We start from the raw sequence: 22,946 nt of genomic DNA on the forward strand, positions 1-22,946 counted from the left end.
ATCACAATGTTTTTCTATTTGCATCGTCCATGATCCACACAAATCAGTCTGTCATGAAGCAAGGTTCAAAGCTTTAGTGTCATTATTTAATACAGGATTGCACAATGAAATTGAGTTGTAGCCCCCATGCAATAAACGCAAGAAAAATGTATAAACATATTTAAATGTCTAAGATAGAATATAAATAAAATATAACTGTTTATAAAAGCAGATGTAAAGGAAGAAATACAAAGGAAAATATTGTTATATTTACCAGGAATATAAACTGTATGTAGGGGAATATTAAATGTAGCTTCTTGGAGAAAAGCCCAAACAATATCAGCCTACTGCGACACGGTACACACGGAGAAGAGGGCGGGGCTAAGTGGAGCACTTCCTGGGTAAAAAGAGGAAGAACCCCGCCCCCCTCTCGTAGAAGTCTGACCGTTGGCCGTTAACCGTGATTAACTAGGAACAACTCACGTTAAGGTTCCAGCACACAAATGTGGAGACGTGTATGTGTTAAAGGGTTTATTAGTAATGAATAAAGTTGTACAACTGCATCCTGCTAAATGTTATTCGCTAAATTACGCTCACGTTACCTGGGAGGGAGGAGCTAATTAGCATTAGTTAGCTACGTTAGCTGTTAGCTAGCCAGACCACAGGAAGTACACCGTTTAGGGGTTAAAGGTGGACATTTGCCTTTTATTTATTGTTTTGAAATGTGAACTAAAAGGCATTGAAAAAACCCTCAGATTGAGTAACGTTAGTCTCCATAGAATTGATCCAGGACGTTTAGCCCAGGCGGACTGCACGGTGCTCCTCTGTAACAGTCAGTACGGTAGCCCAGGCGGACTGCACGGTGCTCCTCTGTAACAGTCAGTACGGTAGCCCAGGCGGACTGCACGGTGCTCCTCTGTAACAGTCAGTACGGTAGCCCAGGCGGACTGCACGCTGCTCCTCTGTAACAGTCAGTACGGTAGCCCAGGCGGACTGCACGGTGCTCCTCTCTTACAGTCAGTACGGTATGTGAAAGCCGCAGTCAGTTCACTGGTGTTTACCCGTGAGCTCTGCTGCACCTCTCGGCTTAAGACTCATTTTACCTCATCATCTAGTGCCAAAGTTAGTGTTTCCTCTTCTGACTGCCAGGTACGGTGCTTATATTTTTGTATTACAGCTGTAAAATATATCCTAAACGCTTTATTCTGACGCTTAGAATAGACATGTTCATGATAGTGCGCGTCGCCTCTGTGATCTCTCGACTGGTCCCTGTGTGAAAGTCAACTCAGTCATCTCGTTTTGCTGCAGCGACCAGCGGTGTGTTTGCGAGTTTAGAGACACATTGTCTTCCTGTATATTCCCCACAGCGTATAGTCATTAGTTTACTGTCATCTTGTATTGGGAGATTGTTATTTTGCTGCGATTTTGGGCCCGTGAAGCATCAGCCCACAGCTCTTTTTTTGCATAAAGGCGTTAATAGCGAGGATCTAGGAGAGGGAGTCAAAAACAAGTGGGCCTGGATCCGTTTCCTTCCTATAATCAGGTTGTAAACGGAATACTTTTTCCGAGTTGAATAGCCTGTATAGAAGTCTGGGTTCATGCCGGATTTCGAGCACTTCAGATTTTCCTATTCGAGCATGCAGCAGCAGCATCAGCACCACCATCAGATGACGAACGACTCCGCAATCCTGGAGCCTGGCTACTTCCTGGGGGACCACGGTGGGTTCGGTCCGGATGGGTGGTCCGGTTTGGACCTGGGCGCCCTCCCGCCCTCGGGCCTCGCCTACCTGCAACTGAGCAACAACCACAACCCTTTATTACACCGCGGGGTGCCCCCCTCCCCTGCGGCCACGGCGCTGCGCAACGACCTGGGCTCCAACATCAGCGTCCTGAAGACGCTCAACCTGCGCTTCCGCTGCTTTTTGGCCAAAGTGCACGAGCTGGAGCGCAGGAACAAAGTGTTGGAGAAGCAGCTGCAGCAGGCGCTGGAGGAGAACGGTGGAGGGGACGGACTGCACCAGAGGCCGCTGACGAAAGATATGGGGGTCCAGACTGGATTCATTGGGCCTATTCCTGCCAGACCGGGTCTCATTCCGCTCCACAACGTCAACAACTCGGCCTACCTGCCCGGCGGCCTCCTCTCTCCAACCCTGAACCCTCCTCTTTATGACAGCAAATACCTGAGAGGCAACCTCAACCCGGTCTCCACGAATTCAAACTCCAACCTCACCACGTCCGGTTTCTCCCTCAGCCCGGCTCTGAGTCCCACCGACCCGTACAAGACCATCACCAACACCGGGACGAACACCAACAAAACCCCGCCGCGTTTCCTCCCCGGGACCATCTGGTCCTTCAACCACACCCGCCGGTTTGGCACCGGGAGGGAGTCGTGCGCCTCGGGCCCGGGAGTCTCCTGGACGCAGCCGGACGGTGTCGGGGTCCAGGTCGACACCATCACACCTGAGATCCGGGCTCTGTACAACGTGCTGGCCAAGGTGAAGAGAGAACGCGACGAGTACAAGATCAGGTGAGAGTGGTTATACCTGCATGCTTCTTACAACTATTAACGTGGATCATCAAATCCAATGCAAACATTTTGACATTCAAGTGGCTGAATTCTGATTTATTCTTTTCAAAGTGAGAAACTTTTTAAGGCAGTAATGATGAGCCATGACTGTAATATCACAAAAATAAGAATATTTTACGAATATTGGTATCACAATATTGCAAAATCACAGTAAAAACAATTAGATTAAATAAATACAAAATCGGTGTGTATATATATATATATATATATATATATATATATATATATATATATATATATATATATATATATATATATATATAAATATATATATATATATATATATTATGATGTTTTTAAAATTGTTTTGCCTTGTTACAAAGTAAACAAATCATTTTCCTTCAAATCAGTAATTTAAAAAAATACATTTTCTAAAACAATAACGCCTAAAAAAAAATATTTTTTCCATAAATCCTCAGCTGCCAGTTTATTAGGAAGTGCTTGGTAATTGGGTCACCAGCAGTACTTTAGTTTATTTCACCTCATCCACCAAGCTTGAGCTCCTTCTCCACAATATATTTCTGAAAAGCTGAAACATGATAACTGAGTATAGACTTGAGTGATTTTTTTAAATTTTTGAAATAAATTTTATTTTTTTTAAACCCCGAAACAGTTTCTGCTGAGGTAGCGATCGCTTTAATGTCTCTGCTGGCTTTGGGTCAGTGAGTGCAGTGCTGCAAATCATCGCTGATTTACAACATTTATTTGGCAGATGATTTTATCCAAAGTGACTCACGGTGCATTCAAACTCTATGACCAAGAGCTCAAAGTCATAAAAACACACGATGCATACAAGCAATAAAATAACGCTGGAATCTATGGAAACATATTTGCACCTGTAGTTGCAGTTGTTGTTTAATTCTTTGTTCTTTTTGTGACCTTTGCAGGAGCTTACGTGATGAGAACGGCATCAAATAAAAGCCTCAGGAAAATAGTTTGGGCAGAGCAGGATGTTATGAATGAACATTGTTCATTTACAGCTTCCTGTAGCTCTTCAACAGAGCGAGTCTGACGTGTGAACCTCTTCTCTTTCTTTCTGTGCTCAGCATGCAGCTCCTGTTTTTTGGAGCACCGACCTGTTTCACGCCGTCTTTGCTGCTTCATGCTAAAAAGCAGCGACCGCACTACTTTGTGCTGAGGCAGGACGTCAAAGCTTCACTCGCATCGATTTCACAACGTTATCGTTGAACTTTCAGTGCTGCGCTCAACGAAACACGTGCACGTTTTGCACGTTTGAAAGTGAGCTTGAGATTAAGCAGCGTTTTGCTTTTTTAATGCGATTTATTTATATTCACAATCGTAAAATGTACATCAGTTTAGTAACGGATAATGTGATGATTATGTTCTCGAGTTGTTTGGTCATTAAATGTTTTGTCCACGACTCAAAGATATTTAGTTTAATTAAAGTAAGTAAAAGTAACTGAGGAGCAGTTTCAGGCGCGGATGATATAAAACCTTCCTGTTCGACTCATCAAAACAAAAGATCTAACCGTGTCAGAACACATTTAGTCCTTTAATAACATGTCAGAGGTACAAGCTTGTGGACATGAAGAGGTCGACTACAGTGAGCTGAAGTTAAAGTTGATATAAACACGACAAACCTTGATAGAATAAACATTCGGTCATGTTGTGAAAGTGAAGGGCTCTCAGTGTGGTACATCTATAATCTTACATGTTGTCTTAATTCTCTTTTATTTGTGCTTCTGGCTTTTTTTTGCCATAGTCGTGGCAGCTAAGGCTCATGGGTATTGTAGTGTTTGAAGACATCTACTGCACTACGCTGATGGGAAAAAAACAAAAGATGATTTCTGTGATTCTCCTCACTGTCCTTGATTGCAGCTTGTTTACTCCTCAGAAGCTCATCCAGCTCTACAGAGACGAGCTCTGGTTCCTCTGAAGGGAGGAGTCTGGGGAAAGATGCACATCAGCTGCTGTTTTGTCCTCTCGCGTGATCTCCCTCCTCTTCCTCTTCCTCCTCTTCCTCCTCCCCCCCCCCCCCCCCCCCCCAGCTGGTACCTGCAATGCAGCACTGGCCGGTGACCGCCAGCAGTGATGTCACCCAGTCTCCTCTCTGTCCCTGCCTCCCTCTCATTGTCTCTCTCTCTCTTTCTCTCTCTCTTTCTCTCTCTCCCGCTCTCTCCATCTTTATGCTGTCTTGCTCTGTGTTTTTATTTTGTTTTCGTGAAACGTTTGCTGACTCATCATCATCCATCTCTGTCCTTCTGTCCTGCACACACACGTTGCTGCAGTGAGTGAGTCATAGAGAGTGTGTGTGTGTGTGTGTGTGTGTGTGTGTGTGTGTGTTAAACAGCATCATCTTGTATGTAGAAACAACGAGGTCACCCAGGTTGCGATCTGAGCCGGCCACCACCCAGTTACTCTTTAATATCAGAGGGAACACGTGCATCTTGTTTGTTAAATCTTTCCTCAACAGGGAGTAGAGAGCCACGGCCAGGCTAGCTGTTTCCCTCTGCTCCCAGTCTTTATGCTAAGCTAAGCTAAGCGCCTCCATACTTTGAGTGTGGTGAAGATTCTTCTCATCAACTGACAAAGAAAGTGTGTAAATGGTTGTATCCCACAATGTTTAAATACAGGAGGTTGTCTCTCAGAGGACATTTTGAATTGACGTCCTCTCCATGACGTCCTCGTTGCGGCTCATGAGAGCAGTGGCCTGGTCTCCCTGTAGTGAAAGAGAAACCAGCCTCTGCGTAGCCGCTCTAAAACACAATGGCAGCCGGCAGCCTCACTGCAGAGCCACGTGTTGAGACCGACAAACAGACGAGAGCAACATGGACGCCGGCTCGCTCGCTGTGACCGTCTCTGCTGCCTCTCGTCTGTGTCTCCGTGTTCTTCTTCCTCCTCACACAGGACACACATCTGATGTCTCAGTTCAAAGACAGTTGCAAATAGTTCGGATCAAGAGAAGCAGCGGAAAACAAAACGTTCTGAAAAAAGCCTGTCCTGAGGGTGCCACTGGTGGAAAGCATGTTGTTGCCTTAATCAAAGAGGATTCCCGAGTACGGTGGCCCTTTTAGGACATTTGGACTCAGTTTGTCAGACCCTACACTGTCTGACTTTGTCAGCTTCAGCTGTATACCAGTGTGCTTTCAGCTGAATTTGAATGTTTCCATGCCATCGTAAGTGTGCTGATGTTGGCATTAATGCAGCGTTACAGCTGAGACTGACGGGAGTTTGGTGATTTAGTTTTAAAGGTTTCGTTTCATGAACTGAAAGGATGAAATCGTTTAAATTCTGACCTGAGGAGGAAACGTCAGAGTATCACTAAAGTACAGATTCACTCACTTTATACTGACCACATGTAGTGGATATGAGGCCAGACATTCAGTTCTCATTCACTGAGGTTGTAATTGTCTGTGATGCTTTAGACTCGCGTTGTATCTCCTATTGGTGTCGAAGTCACCAAAGATAACAACGGAAGAAAGACAAAGAAGTAGAAATAGTCTGAATATGATGTGATCATTTGACTGTTCTTCTACAAAGTGCTGATTCATCTGTTTAATCCTCTACATGTCATGACATCGCTGCTTTCTGTGTGTGTTTCGTAGATGGGAGGACGAGTACACAGCCAGGGTGGACCTGCAGGAGAAGGTGGCTGAACTGGAGGAGGTAACGTGACCTTTAAAATGCTGAATCATCAAACTGCTCCAGTTCAGAACTACTCTAAAATCTACAAAATGTAGCTGCTCTTCTTCTTCTGAACGCATCTCTAACCTCTTGCTTATATAACAACCACACGTTCTTTCTCCTCCTTTTATTTAGAAACACATTGAAGACATAGTACAGGAGCATCTTCAGTTATTTTCCAATCTATATATTTAGGATGTAACTTCACACTGTGTGTGTGTGTGTGTGTGTGTGTGTGTGCGTGCGTGTGTGTGTGTGTGTGTGTGTGTGTGTGTGTGTGTGTGTGTAGGAGCTGCAGGAGAGCGAGGTGTGTCAGGATGAGCTGGCTCTGAGGGTGAAGCAGCTGAAGGCCGAACTCGTCCTCTTTAAAGGACTAGTCAGCAACGTGAGTCTCTGCTCTCTCGTTCACTTCTGATATGTAGGAAAAATGTTTAAAACTCACCAAGACCTATTTCCACAAGCTGTCATTGGAGATGATGAAGGATGTGCTTGCTGTGTCCTTGGGATGTAGAAGAAAGGTGTGAGTGTTCAGGATAAGAATCTGTTTCTATCTGCACCAGAACCTGTCAGACCTGGACAGTAAGATCCAGGAGAAGGCCATGAAGGTGGACATGGACATCTGCCGCCGCATCGACATCACCGCCCGTCTCTGTGACGTCGCCCAGCAGAGGAACTGCGAGGACATGATCCACATGTTCCAGGTGTGTTTGTGGCGATTAAAAAAAAAAAAAAAAATGTCCCTCGACATTTTAAAATCTCCCTTTTTTGTTTTAAAGTAAACGCGTCTCCTTCCAGCAGGTGGCCACGCCCCCTTCCACTCTGAGCTGCCGGGCCAGAAAACAGATTGGTCAGTCGGCGAAGGGCGGCGACGGAGACGAGCTGAGCGTGTCCGAGAGCGAGGGGGGCGGGGCTAAGGACGAGGAGTCGTGCAGCACGTCGGCCAATCAGATCAACGAGCAGATGCAGAGGATGCTGAATCAGCTGTGGGTGTTTTTGGGGCAATAATGTTTCAACACACACTGATGTTCAACCATGAAGTTGTTATGTCTAATGTGTGTGTGTGTGTGTGTGTGTGTGTGTGTGTCTGTTGTTCAGGAGGGAGTGTGAGTTTGACGATGACTGTGACAGTCTCGCCTGGGAGGAAACGGAGGAAACTCTTCTGCTCTGGGAAGATTTTCCTGGATATCCTCTGGGAGTGGAGACACAGGGAGAGGTGTGTAAACACACACTCTCTCTCTCTCTCTCTCACACACACACACACACACACACACACACACACACACACACACACACACACACACTATCTACACACTTAATGTTTGTTTAATTGCTATTAAACCACTGCTTTCTTCCATTATCCTTGAGATATCTCTATATAAATGACTTTGCGTAAGATGCTGCTGGTTTGATTTTGTCTTTTCAAGCATTTTATTTTATTACTTTATTATATTATGACTTTAGTATTTTTATTTATATTACATGTTACTCTGTCGCTGTATTTTATAACTTAATCTGATTAAACACTTCAGACTTCTGCTTCGATTGAACTTTATCACTTTTATAACTCAAAAAACAAGTCTCAAAAAAGACACAAAGAGAGAAAAGTGCATTTTAAACATATTCGTAGATTTAAATCAGAAAACCAAAGACACTTAAATATATATATGTGTGTGTGTGTGTTTTACTTCAGTGTTGAGAATTGAATAGTTTTGAATCTTAGATTTGTTTCCGTAATCTTTGCATCACCTCGTTTATCTCACCTTTTGTGTAATTTCTTTCAATATTTTGTGCAGAAATTCTAAAAAGAAAATCCACAACACACGTCTTTTTCTACACTTTCACAAACTTTGTGTGTATGTTTGATGTCTGTCTCTCTTCCCCACACACCTGCTGGTTGTTTCCAGCTGCAGCAGCATGAGGAGTCCATCGAGGAGGTGATTAAAGACACGGAGTCTCTGTTCAAATCCAGAGAGAAGGAATACCAGGAGACCATCGACCAGATAGAGGTCAGTCTGTTCTTCTCAACTTTGTGACGTTATGGGGACATCGTCACACTGTGAGGACTCACCTCTCATACCAAGTCAAAAGAAGAACAACAGAAGTAATAATCGTTTTTATTCTAATGCCGTTCTTAATCTTTTGTTGTGGTGATTTAACCGGGAGAGTTTCGTGTTGATTGCTCTAGAGGCGCTCCAGCTGTGAGTCGTGTGATATTGATTATGGGGACATTGAATCACTGGAATAACTTCTCTATATTAGTGTTTGATTGGAGCCGGCAGGGCTGATGCGTTGGTGTTGTTCCGTCCTCCTGGTCAGGTGGATCTGGCGACAGCCAAGAGCGACATGAACCGTCACCTGCACGAGTACATGGAGATGTGTTCGATGAAAAGAGGCCTGGATGTCCAGATGGAGACCTGCAGGAGACTCATCACACAGAGCGGAGACGGGTAACGCACACACACACACACACACACACACACACACACAAGGAATGGGCCCTAATTAAGAGAGGTAAAGGAGGTAAATGTCCCGTGATGGCTTGTAGAAATTAGGCAAATGGCAAAGAGCTGCAAGTTAGTAAACGTGTTAAAATTCTCTTTTCCTAGAGAAAGGAGTTACTAGAGAAAAACTTCACTTTTCTGTAACATTATTTCTTTCTCCCTCTACAGGGACTCACCCTCGCTCATCCCGCTGATGGTGGACGACTCCAACAGCGAGGAGAAGAAGAAGAAGAAGAAGAAGAAGAAGCAGCCAGCTCTCCCTGCGGAGTCTGAGAGCAGCGTTTCTTACTGCGACGCCAACGCCGCCATCCCTCCTCTGACCTGGAGGAAACCCTAACACACACACACACACACACACACACTGCTGGTAGATAATGTCACACCAACGCTCCTCTCGTCCTCCAATGTCTCTGTGGTTTTTAGTTTACTTAAGGTCGACATTATTTTAAAACCAGCAGATGTAAAATGTCCTTTTTTAAAGCTTCTCTAAAAGCCGCCCGTCTGATGTTTGTCCCGTTATTACTGGACGTCAACCTGACGGCCGTTACGTTTGTGTGAGTCAAACAAACACGAAGCCAGAATTTGCTTGCAAAGCTTATAGAGTGAATAATACAAAAATAAAAAAGAGGCAGTAATTCATCACTTGATGGGTAACTGCTGCCCTCCTGTGGTTATCAGCTGTAACTGCACCCCAGTGAAGGTCAAACCGAACAAAATGGCCTTTTTAAGAACATTCAGATGAAAAGGAGACATTTTATTCTGCACACTGGTCTCACTGTTGAGTGCAGCAGCTGTTAATTTGCACAGTTTCCGTATCGATGCCTTTCTGCTGCAGGTGCACGGAGAGAGTCGCCAACGCACAAAGAAAAGGCCTGCACACAAGCTGCTCATTGAAGTGGTGAAGAGTGGTCACATGTATGCACAGTTCGTTGTTTATTACCCTAGAATGCTTGTTTTCATTCAGTATTTTTACTTTATTGTGTTTTAATCCCGTCATGTGCAGCAGCTGTGACATGTTGGGAGTACAGCAGAAATAATAATGAATAATAAACCGATTGTTATTGTTTCGGAAATAACTATTTACAGAAAGATCTCCAACTGTCAAAGCCCAACTTGCCTTAAACTGACAAAATATGACACCTTCCCCGATAGAAACAACTCTTTTCAGAATGTACAGAGATATACATTATAAATCTGTTTATTTGTCGGTGAAGTTAAAAGGTAATAATTACTCTTCACTATATGTCCATTCCTCTACTGTATTATAAGCACGTCCCATGTGACGCGTCTCGTACGTTTCTGCTGCAGAAGGAACTGGTCTGTGGTTCTGAGACGGTCGACGAAACAACAGAAATTTAAGGAGATTTTATTTTTATTTTACAAAAATTGAAAACCTATTTTAAGAATGTAAAGTTTGTAAAGGCTACACATTGTATCTAATGTACATAATAAGGCTGAACTATCTAACGCTGTGAGCTTCATGTTCTTGTGATGTCAATTTAGCTGAAATCGGTGGCATTCAATGAACGAATACCTTTTAGTTTGACCATTACTATCAATTGAGTTTAGTTTTTGGTTTCCTGTTTAAGAACGTGTTTTTAAAGTCATGATTTGTATTATTTTGTGGCAGTTTATCCGTCTTTGTCGACAGTTCACCTCTTCAAACATCGTTAATTAAATAAATGTCTGCTTTATCAATAACCTGCCATGTTCACCACAGAAATAGATTGTTTAAAGGAACACTTTTAGGTTTAGTCCTGGAGTTTTCTTCTCTGAACATGTTTCTAATCAAACCCAGATGTGTTTCCATAAACTAAACTCTTATCTTCCAGATATTTCTCACTGCGAACAGAAGAAGTGGACTGAAATGTAAAAGTGTTCCTTTAAAGTCAAGGAGAAGCAAAGCAACTGTGTACAATATACTTAAAAGCAAAACAGACATCTCACCTCATGGAACTGTACAGATGCTGCTTGAACTGAAATGTTGACGGCTAAACTATAAGAATGTAAAAGCATCTGTTGAAAGAGCACAAATAAATCAAGTGTGTAAGAAAAGAAAACCACTTAAAGGCCTCATGAAACATGGAACATGCAACTTGGAACATGGAACTTGAAATTTAACGTTTTGTTTCTCAGTCACAGAGCTGTTTGAATGTATCGACGAAGAGTTGCACAGAATAAAATACATCGAAGGAGTCTGTTGTGAGTTTTGTTGGTACATTTACGAGAACATTTTAATTTCAAGTAATAAAATATCGACAAAATATACTATGACTTTTTGGACATACTATACTATGACTTTTTGACATACTATGACTTTTTTACATGCTATACTATGACTTTTTTACATGCTATACTATGACTTTATTGACATGCTATACTATGACTTTTTTACATGCTATACTATGACTTTTTAACATACTATACTATGACTTTTCTACATACTATACCATGACTTTTTTACATGCTATACTATGACTTTTTTACATGCTATACTATGACTTTTTGACATACTATACTATGACTTTTTTGACATACTATACCATGACTTTTTTACATGCTATACTATGACTTTTTTACATGCTATACTATGACTTTTTTACATGCTATACTATGACTTTTTTACATGCTATACTATGACTTTTTTACATGCTATACTATGACTTTTTTACATGCTATACTATGACTTTTTCGACATACTATACTATGACTTTTTTGACATACTATACTATTACTTTGTTTTGACTTTTTTCGACATACTATACTATGACTTTTTTTTTACTTTTTTCGACATACTATACTATGACTTTTTTGACATACTATACGATGACTTTTTTCGACATACTATACTATGACTTTTTTGACATACTATACGATGACTTTTTTCGACATACTATACTATGACTTTTTTGACATACTATACTATGACTTTGTTTTGACTTTTTCGACATACTATACTATGACTTTTTTGACATACTATACTATGACTTTTTTCGACATACTATACTATGACTTTTTTGACATACTATACGATGACTTTTTTGACATGCTATACTATGAATTTTTTCGACATACTATACTATGACTTTTTCGACATACTATACTATGACTTTTTTGACATACTATACTATGACTTTTTTCGACATACTATACTATGACTTTTTTGACATACTATACAATGACTTTTTTCGACATACTATACTATGACTTTTTTGACATACTATACGATGACTTTTTTCGACATACTATACTATGACTTTTTTGACATACTATACTATGACTTTGTTTTGACTTTTTTCGACATACTATACTATGACTTTTTTCGACATACTATACTATGACTTTTTTGACATGCTATACTATGACTTTGTTTTGACTTTTTTCGACATACTATACTATGACTTTTTTGACATGCTATACTATGACTTTGTTTTGACTTTTTTCGACATACTATACTATGACTTTTTCGACATACTATACTATGACTTTTTTGACATACTATACAATGACTTTTTTGACATGCTATACTATGACCTTTTTGACATACTATACTATGACTTTTTTCGACATGCTATACTATGACTTTGTTTTGACTTTTTTCGACATACTATACTATGACTTTTTTGACATACTATACTATGACTTTGTTTTGACTTTTTTCGACATACTATACTATGACTTTTTTGACATGCTATACTATGACTTTTTTTGAAATACTATACTGTGACTTTGTTTTGACTTTTTTTGACATACTATACTATGACTTTTTTGACATGCTATACTATGACTTTTTGACATACTATACTATGACTTTTTTACATGCTATACTATGACTTTTTTGACATGCTATACTATGACTTTTTTACATGCTATACTATGACTTTTTTGACATGCTATACTATGACTTTTTTACATGCTATACTATGACTTTTTAACATACTATACTATGACTTTTCTACATACTATACCATGACTTTTTTACATGCTATACTATGACTTTTTTACATGCTATACTATGACTTTTTGACATACTATACTATGACTTTTTTGACATACTATACCATGACTTTTTTACATGCTATACTATGACTTTTTTTACATGCTATACTATGACTTTTTTACATGCTATACTATGACTTTTTTACATGCTATACTATGACTTTTTTACATGCTATACTATGACTTTTTTACATGCTATACTATGACTTTTTTGACATACTATACCATGACGTTTTTACATGCTATACTATGACTTTTTTGACATACTATACCATGACTTTTTTACATGCTATACTATGACTTTTTTACATGCTATACTATGACTTTTTTACATGCTATACTATGACTTTTTAGACATACTATACCATGACTTTTTTACATGCTATACTATGACTTTTTGACATACTATACTATGACTTTTTTGACATACTATACCATGACTTTTTTACATGCTATACTATGACTTTTTTACATGCTATACTATGACTTTTTTACATGCTATACTATGACTTTTTGACATACTATACTATGACTTTTTTGACATACTATACCATGACTTTTTTACATGCTATACTATGACTTTTTGACAAACTATACTATGACTTTTTGACAAACTATACTATGACTTTTTTCGACATACTATACGATGACTTTTTTCGACATGCTATACTATGACTTTTTTTTACATACTATACTATGACTTTTTTGACATACTATACTATGACTTTTTCGACACACTATGACTTTTTTGACATGCTATACTATGACTTTTTTGACATACTATACTATGACTTTATTTTGACTTTTTTCGACATACTATACTATGACTTTTTTGACATACTATACTATGACTTTTTTCAACATACTATACTATGACTTTTTTGACATGCTATACTATGACTTTTTTGACATACTATACTATGACTTTGTTTTGACTTTTTTCGACATACTATACTATGACGTTTTTGACATACTATACGATGACTTTTTTCGACATACTATACTATGACTTTTTTTTTACTTTTTTCGACATACTATACTATGACTTTTTTGACATACTATACGATGACTTTTTTCGACATACTATACTATGACGTTTTTGACATACTATACTATGACTTTGTTTTGACTTTTTTCGACATACTATACTATGACTTTTTTGACATACTATACTATGACTTTTTTCGACATACTATACTATGACTTTTTTGACATACTATACTATGACTTTTTTGACATACTATACTATGACTTTTTTACATGCTGTACTATGACTTTTTTGACATACTATACGATGACTTTTTTCGACATGCTATACTGTGACTTTTTTTTACATACTATACTATGACTTTTTTGACATACTATACTATGACTTTTTCGACACACTATGACTTTTTTGACATGCTATACTATGACTTTTTTGACATACTATACTATGACTTTATTTTGACTTTTTTCGACATACTATACTATGACTTTTTTGACATACTATACTATGACTTTTTTCGACATACTATACTATGACTTTTTTGACATGCTATACTATGACTTTTTTGACATACTATACTATGACTTTGTTTTGACTTTTTTCGACATACTATACTATGACTTTTTTGACATACTATACGATGACTTTTTTCGACATACTATACTATGACTTTTTTGACATACTATACTATTACTTTGTTTTGACTTTTTTCGACATACTATACTATGACTTTTTTTTTACTTTTTTCGACATACTATACTATGACTTTTTTGACATACTATACGATGACTTTTTTCGACATACTATACTATGACTTTTTTGACATACTATACGATGACTTTTTTCGACATACTATACTATGACTTTTTTGACATACTATACTATGACTTTGTTTTGACTTTTTCGACATACTATACTATGACTTTTTTGACATACTATACTATGACTTTTTTCGACATACTATACTATGACTTTTTTGACATACTATACTATTACTTTGTTTTGACTTTTTTCGACATACTATACTATGACTTTTTTTTTACTTTTTTCGACATACTATACTATGACTTTTTTGACATACTATACGATGACTTTTTTCGACATACTATACTATGACTTTTTTGACATACTATACGATGACTTTTTTCGACATACTATACTATGACTTTTTTGACATACTATACTATGACTTTGTTTTGACTTTTTCGACATACTATACTATGACTTTTTTGACATACTATACTATGACTTTTTCGACATACTATACTATGACTTTTTTGACATACTATACTATGACTTTTTTCGACATACTATACTATGACTTTTTTGACATACTATACGATGACTTTTTTCGACATACTATACTATGACTTTTTTGACATACTATACTATGACTTTGTTTTGACTTTTTTCGACATACTATACTATGACTTTTTTCGACATACTATACTATGACTTTTTTGACATACTATACGATGACTTTTTTGACATGCTATACTATGAATTTTTTCGACATACTATACTATGACTTTTTTGACATGCTATACTATGAATTTTTTTGAAATACTATACTGTGACTTTGTTTTGACTTTTTTTGACATACTATACTATGACTTTTTTGACATGCTATACTATGACTTTGTTTTGACTTTTTTCGACATACTATACTATGACTTTTTTCGATATACTATACTATGACTTTTTTGACATACTATACTATGACTTTGTTTTGACTTTTTTCGACATACTATACTATGACTTTTTTCGACATGCTATACTATGACTTTGTTTTGACTTTTTTCGACATACTATACTATGACTTTTTTGACATGCTATACTATGACTTTGTTTTGACTTTTTTCGACATACTATACTATGACTTTTTTGACATGCTATACTATGACTTTGTTTTGACTTTTTTCGACATACTATACTATGACTTTTTCGACATACTATACTATGACTTTTTTGACATGCTATACTATGACCTTTTTGACATACTATACTATGACATTTTTTCGACATGCTACACTATGACTTTGTTTTGACTTTTTTCGACATACTATACTATGACTTTTTTGACATACTATACTATGACTTTGTTTTGACTTTTTTCGACATACTATACTATGACTTTTTTGACATGCTATACTATGACTTTTTTTGAAATACTATACTGTGACTTTGTTTTGACTTTTTTTGACATACTATACTATGACTTTTTTGACATGCTATACTATGACTTTTTGACATACTATACTATGACTTTTTTACATGCTATACTATGACTTTTTTGACATGCTATACTATGACTTTTTTACATGCTATACTATGACTTTTTGACATACTATACTATGACTTTTTTACATACTATACCATGACTTTTTTACATGCTATACTATGACTTTTTTACATGCTATACCATGACTTTTTTTACATACTATACCATGACTTTTTTACATGCTATACTATGACTTTTTTACATGCTATACTATGACTTTTTTACATGCTATACTATGACTTTTTTACATGCTATACTATGACTTTTTACATGCTATACTATGACTTTTTTACATGCTATACTATGACTTTTTTACATGCTATACTATGACTTTTTTGACATACTATACCATGACTTTTTTTACATGCTATACTATTACCTTTTTACATACTATACTATGACTTTTTTACATGCTATACTATGACTTTTTAGACATACTATACCATGACTTTTTTACATGCTATACTATGACTTTTTTACATGCTAAGCTATGACTTTTTGACAAACTATACTATGACTTTTTGACAAACTATACTATGACTTTTTTCGACATACTATACGATGACTTTTTTGACATGCTATACTATGAATGTTTTTGAAATACTATACTGTGACTTTGTTTTGACTTTTTTTGACATACTATACTATGACTTTTTTGACATGCTATACTATGACTTTGTTTTGACTTTTTTCGACATACTATACTATGACTTTTTTGACATACTATACTATGACTTTTTTGACATGCTATACTATGACCTTTTTGACATACTATACTATGACTTTTTTCGACATGCTATACTATGACTTTTTTGACATACTATACGATGACTTTTTTCGACATACTATACTATGACTTTTTTGACATACTATACTATGACTTTGTTTTGACTTTTTTCGACATACTATACTATGACTTTTTTGACATGCTATACTATGACTTTTTTTGAAATACTATACTGTGACTTTGTTTTGACTTTTTTTGACATACTATACTATGACTTTTTTGACATGCTATACTATGACTTTTTGACATACTATACTATGACTTTTTTACATGCTATACTATGACTTTTTTGACATGCTATACTATGACTTTTTTACATGCTATACTATGACTTTTTGACATACTATACTATGACTTTTTTACATACTATACCATGACTTTTTTACATGCTATACTATGACTTTTTTACATGCTATACCATGACTTTTTTTACATACTATACCATGACTTTTTTACATGCTATACTATGACTTTTTTACATGCTATAATATGACTTTTTTACATGCTATACTATGACTTTTTTACATGCTATACTATGACTTTTTACATGCTATACTATGACTTTTTTACATGCTATACTATGACTTTTTTACATGCTATACTATGACTTTTTTGACATACTATACCATGACTTTTTTTACATGCTATACTATGACCTTTTTACATACTATACTATGACTTTTTTACATGCTATACTATGACTTTTTAGACATACTATACCATGACTTTTTTACATGCTATACTATGACTTTTTTACATGCTAAGCTATGACTTTTTGACAAACTATACTATGACTTTTTGACAAACTATACTATGACTTTTTTCGACATACTATACGATGACTTTTTTCGACATGCTATACTATGACTTTTTTGACATACTATACGATGACTTTTTTCGACATGCTATACTGTGACTTTTTTCCACATGCTATACTATGACTTTTTTACATGCTGTACTATGACTTTTTTGACATACTATACGATGACTTTTTTCGACATGCTATACTGTGACTTTTTTTACATACTATACTATGACTTTTTTGACATACTATACTATGACTTTTTCGACACACTATGACTTTTTTGACATGCTATAATATGACTTTTTTGACATACTATACTATGACTTTATTTTGACTTTTTTCGACATACTATACTATGACTTTTTTGACATACTATACTATGACTTTTTTCGACATACTATACTATGACTTTTTTGACATGCTATACGATGACTTTTTTTGACATACTATACTATGACTTTGTTTTGACTTTTTTCGACATACTATACTATGACTTTTTTGACATACTATACTATGACTTTTTTGACATGCTATACTACGACTTTTTTGACATACTATACTATGACTTTGTTTTGACTTTTTTCGACATACTATACTATGACTTTTTTGACATACTATACTATGACTTTTTTGACATGCTATACTATGACTTTTTTTGACATACTATACTATGACTTTTTTACATGCTATACTATGACTTTTTTGACATGCTATACTATGACTTTTTTACATGCTATACTATGACTTTTTGACATACTATACTATGACTTTTTTACATACTATACCATGACTTTTTTACATGCTATACTATGACTTTTTTACATGCTATACCATGACTTTTTTTACATACTATACCATGACTTTTTTACATGCTATACTATGACTTTTTTACATGCTATACTATGACTTTTTTACATGCTATACTATGACTTTTTTACATGCTATACTATGACTTTTTACATGCTATACTATGACTTTTTTACATGCTATACTATGACTTTTTTACATGCTATACTATGACTTTTTTGACATACTATACCATGACTTTTTTTACATGCTATACTATTACCTTTTTACATACTATACTATGACTTTTTTACATGCTATACTATGACTTTTTAGACATACTATACCATGACTTTTTTACATGCTATACTATGACTTTTTTACATGCTAAGCTATGACTTTTTGACAAACTATACTATGACTTTTTGACAAACTATACTATGACTTTTTTCGACATACTATACGATGACTTTTTTGACATGCTATACTATGAATTTTTTTGAAATACTATACTGTGACTTTGTTTTGACTTTTTTTGACATACTATACTATGACTTTTTTGACATGCTATACTATGACTTTGTTTTGACTTTTTTCGACATACTATACTATGACTTTTTTGACATACTATACTATGACTTTTTTGACATGCTATACTATGACCTTTTTGACATACTATACTATGACTTTTTTCGACATGCTATACTATGACTTTTTTGACATACTATACGATGACTTTTTTCGACATACTATACTATGACTTTTTTGACATACTATACTATGACTTTGTTTTGACTTTTTTCGACATACTATACTATGACTTTTTTGACATGCTATACTATGACTTTTTTTGAAATACTATACTGTGACTTTGTTTTGACTTTTTTTGACATACTATACTATGACTTTTTTGACATGCTATACTATGACTTTTTGACATACTATACTATGACTTTTTTACATGCTATACTATGACTTTTTTGACATGCTATACTATGACTTTTTTACATGCTATACTATGACTTTTTGACATACTATACTATGACTTTTTTACATACTATACCATGACTTTTTTACATGCTATACTATGACTTTTTTACATGCTATACCATGACTTTTTTTACATACTATACCATGACTTTTTTACATGCTATACTATGACTTTTTTACATGCTATACTATGACTTTTTTACATGCTATACTATGACTTTTTTACATGCTATACTATGACTTTTTACATGCTATACTATGACTTTTTTACATGCTATACTATGACTTTTTTACATGCTATACTATGACTTTTTTGACATACTATACCATGACTTTTTTTACATGCTATACTATGACCTTTTTACATACTATACTATGACTTTTTTACATGCTATACTATGACTTTTTAGACATACTATACCATGACTTTTTTACATGCTATACTATGACTTTTTTACATGCTAAGCTATGACTTTTTGACAAACTATACTATGACTTTTTGACAAACTATACTATGACTTTTTTCTACATACTATACGATGACTTTTTTCGACATGCTATACTATGACTTTTTTGACATACTATACGATGACTTTTTTCGACATGCTATACTGTGACTTTTTTCCACATGCTATACTATGACTTTTTTACATGCTGTACTATGACTTTTTTGACATACTATACGATGACTTTTTTCGACATGCTATACTGTGACTTTTTTTACATACTATACTATGACTTTTTTGACATACTATACTATGACTTTTTCGACACACTATGACTTTTTTGACATGCTATAATATGACTTTTTTGACATACTACACTATGACTTTATTTTGACTTTTTTCGACATACTATACTATGACTTTTTTGACATACTATACTATGACTTTTTTCGACATACTATACTATGACTTTTTTGACATGCTATACGATGACTTTTTTTGACATACTATACTATGACTTTGTTTTGACTTTTTTCGACATACTATACTATGACTTTTTTGACATACTATACTATGACTTTTTTGACATGCTATACTATGACTTTTTTGACATACTATACTATGACTTTGTTTTGACTTTTTTCGACATACTATACTATGACTTTTTTGACATACTATACTATGACTTTTTTGACATGCTATACTATGACTTTTTTTGACATACTATACTATGACTTTTTTCGACATACTATACTATGACTTTTTTGACATACTATACTATGACTTTTTTGACATGCTATACTATGACTTTTTTTGACATACTATACTATGACTTTGTGTTGACTTTTTTCGACATACTATACTATGACTTTTTTGACATGCTATACTATGACTTTTTTTGACATACTATACTATGACTTTGTGTTGACTTTTTTCGACATACTATACTATGACTTTTTTGACATACTATACTATGACTTTTTTGACATGCTATACTATGACTTTTTTGACATACTATACGATGACTTTTTTCGACATGCTATACTATGACTTTTTTGACATGCTATACTATGACTTTTTTGACATACTATACGATGACTTTTTTGACATACTATACTATGACTTTGTTTTGACTTTTTTCGACATACTATACTATGACTTTTTTGACATGCTATACTATGACTTTTTTGACTTTTTTCGACATACTATACTATGACCTTTTGACATACTATACGATGACTTTTTTCGACATGCTATACTATGACTTTTTTTACATTCTGTACTATGACTTTTTTGACATACTATACAATGACTTTTTTCGACATGCTATACTGTGACTTTTTTTTACATACTATACTATGACTTTTTCGACATACTATACTATGACTTTTTTCGACATGCTATACTGTGACTTTTTTCGACATGCTATACTATGACTTTTTTGACATACTATACGATGACGTTTTTCGACATGCTATACTGTGACTTTTTTTTACATACTATACTATGACTTTTTCGACATACTATACTATGACTTTTTTGACATACTATACTATGACTTTTTTGACATACTATACTATGACTTTTTTGACATACTATACTATGACTTTTTTCGACATAGTATACTATGACTTTTTTGACATACTATACTATGACTTTTTTGACATACTATACTATGACTTTTTTCGACATACTATACTATGACTTTTTTGACATACTATACGATGAATTTTTTGACATGCTATACTATGAATTTTTTCGACATACTATACTATGACTTTTTTGACATGCTATACTATGAATTTTTTTGAAATACTATACTGTGACTTTGTTTTGACTTTTTTTGACATACTATACTATGACTTTTTTGACATGCTATACTATGACTTTGTTTTGACTTTTTTCGACATACTATACGATGACTTTTTTCGACATACTATACTATGACTTTTTTGACATACTATACTATGACTTTGTTTTGACTTTTTTCGACATACTATACTATGACTTTTTTGACATACTATACTATGACTTTTTTCGACATACTATACTATGACTTTTTTGACATACTATACGATGACTTTTTTGACATGCTATACTATGAATTTTTTCAACATACTATACTATGACTTTTTTGACATGCTATACTATGAATTTTTTTGAAATACTATACTGTGACTTTGTTTTGACTTTTTTTGACATACTATACTATGACTTTTTTGACATGCTATACTATGACTTTGTTTTGACTTTTTTCGACATACTATACTATGACTTTTTTCGACATACTATACTATGACTTTTTTGACATACTATACTATGACTTTGTTTTGACTTTTTTCGACATACTATACTATGACTTTTTTGACATACTATACTATGACTTTTTTCGACATACTATACTATGACTTTTTTGACATGCTATACTATGACTTTTTTTGAAATACTATACTGTGACTTTGTTTTGACTTTTTTTGACATACTATACTATGACTTTTTTGACATGCTATACTTTGACTTTTTGACATACTATACTATGACTTTTTTACATGCTATACTATGACTTTTTTGACATGCTATACTATGACTTTTTGACATACTATACTATGACTTTTTTACATGCTATACTATGACTTTTTTTACATGCTATACTATGACTTTTTTACATGCTATACTATGACTTTTTGACATACTATACTATGACTTTTTTACATACTATACCATGACTTTTTTACATGCTATACTATGACTTTTTTACATGCTATACTATGACTTTTTTTACATACTATACTATGACTTTTTTCGACATGCTATACTGTGACTTTTTTCGACATGCTATACTATGACTTTTTTGACATACTATACGATGACGTTTTTCGACATGCTATACTGTGACTTTTTTTTACATACTATACTATGACTTTTTCGACATACTATACTATGACTTTTTTGACATACTATACTATGACTTTTTTGACATACTATACTATGACTTTTTTGACATACTATACTATGACTTTTTTCGACATAGTATACTATGACTTTTTTGACATACTATACTATGACTTTTTTGACATACTATACTATGACTTTTTTCGACATACTATACTATGACTTTTTTGACATACTATACGATGAATTTTTTGACATGC

General features: G+C 35.0%; 1 protein-coding gene across 1 annotated transcript; it reads left to right on the forward strand.

Annotated features, from left to right (window-relative positions):
• Positions 1 to 1,321: 1,321 nt before the first annotated feature.
• On the forward strand, positions 1,322 to 9,049 carry LOC306791700 (non-homologous end joining factor IFFO1-like; the record flags this gene model as incomplete). Its single annotated transcript, XM_079288561.1, has 9 exons — positions 1,322 to 2,506; positions 6,133 to 6,193; positions 6,501 to 6,596; positions 6,772 to 6,912; positions 7,007 to 7,194; positions 7,307 to 7,424; positions 8,128 to 8,217; positions 8,528 to 8,658; positions 8,881 to 9,049. Exons 1-9 carry the CDS (start codon positions 1,578 to 1,580, stop codon positions 9,047 to 9,049), a joined length of 1,923 nt encoding a protein of 640 aa, XP_079144687.1. The 5' UTR covers positions 1,322 to 1,577.
• Positions 9,050 to 22,946: the final 13,897 nt, after the last annotated feature.

The sequence above is a fragment of the Melanostigma gelatinosum genome (assembly GCF_949748355.1).
Source record: "Melanostigma gelatinosum genome assembly, chromosome: 17".
Lineage (NCBI taxonomy): Eukaryota > Metazoa > Chordata > Actinopteri > Perciformes > Zoarcidae > Melanostigma > Melanostigma gelatinosum.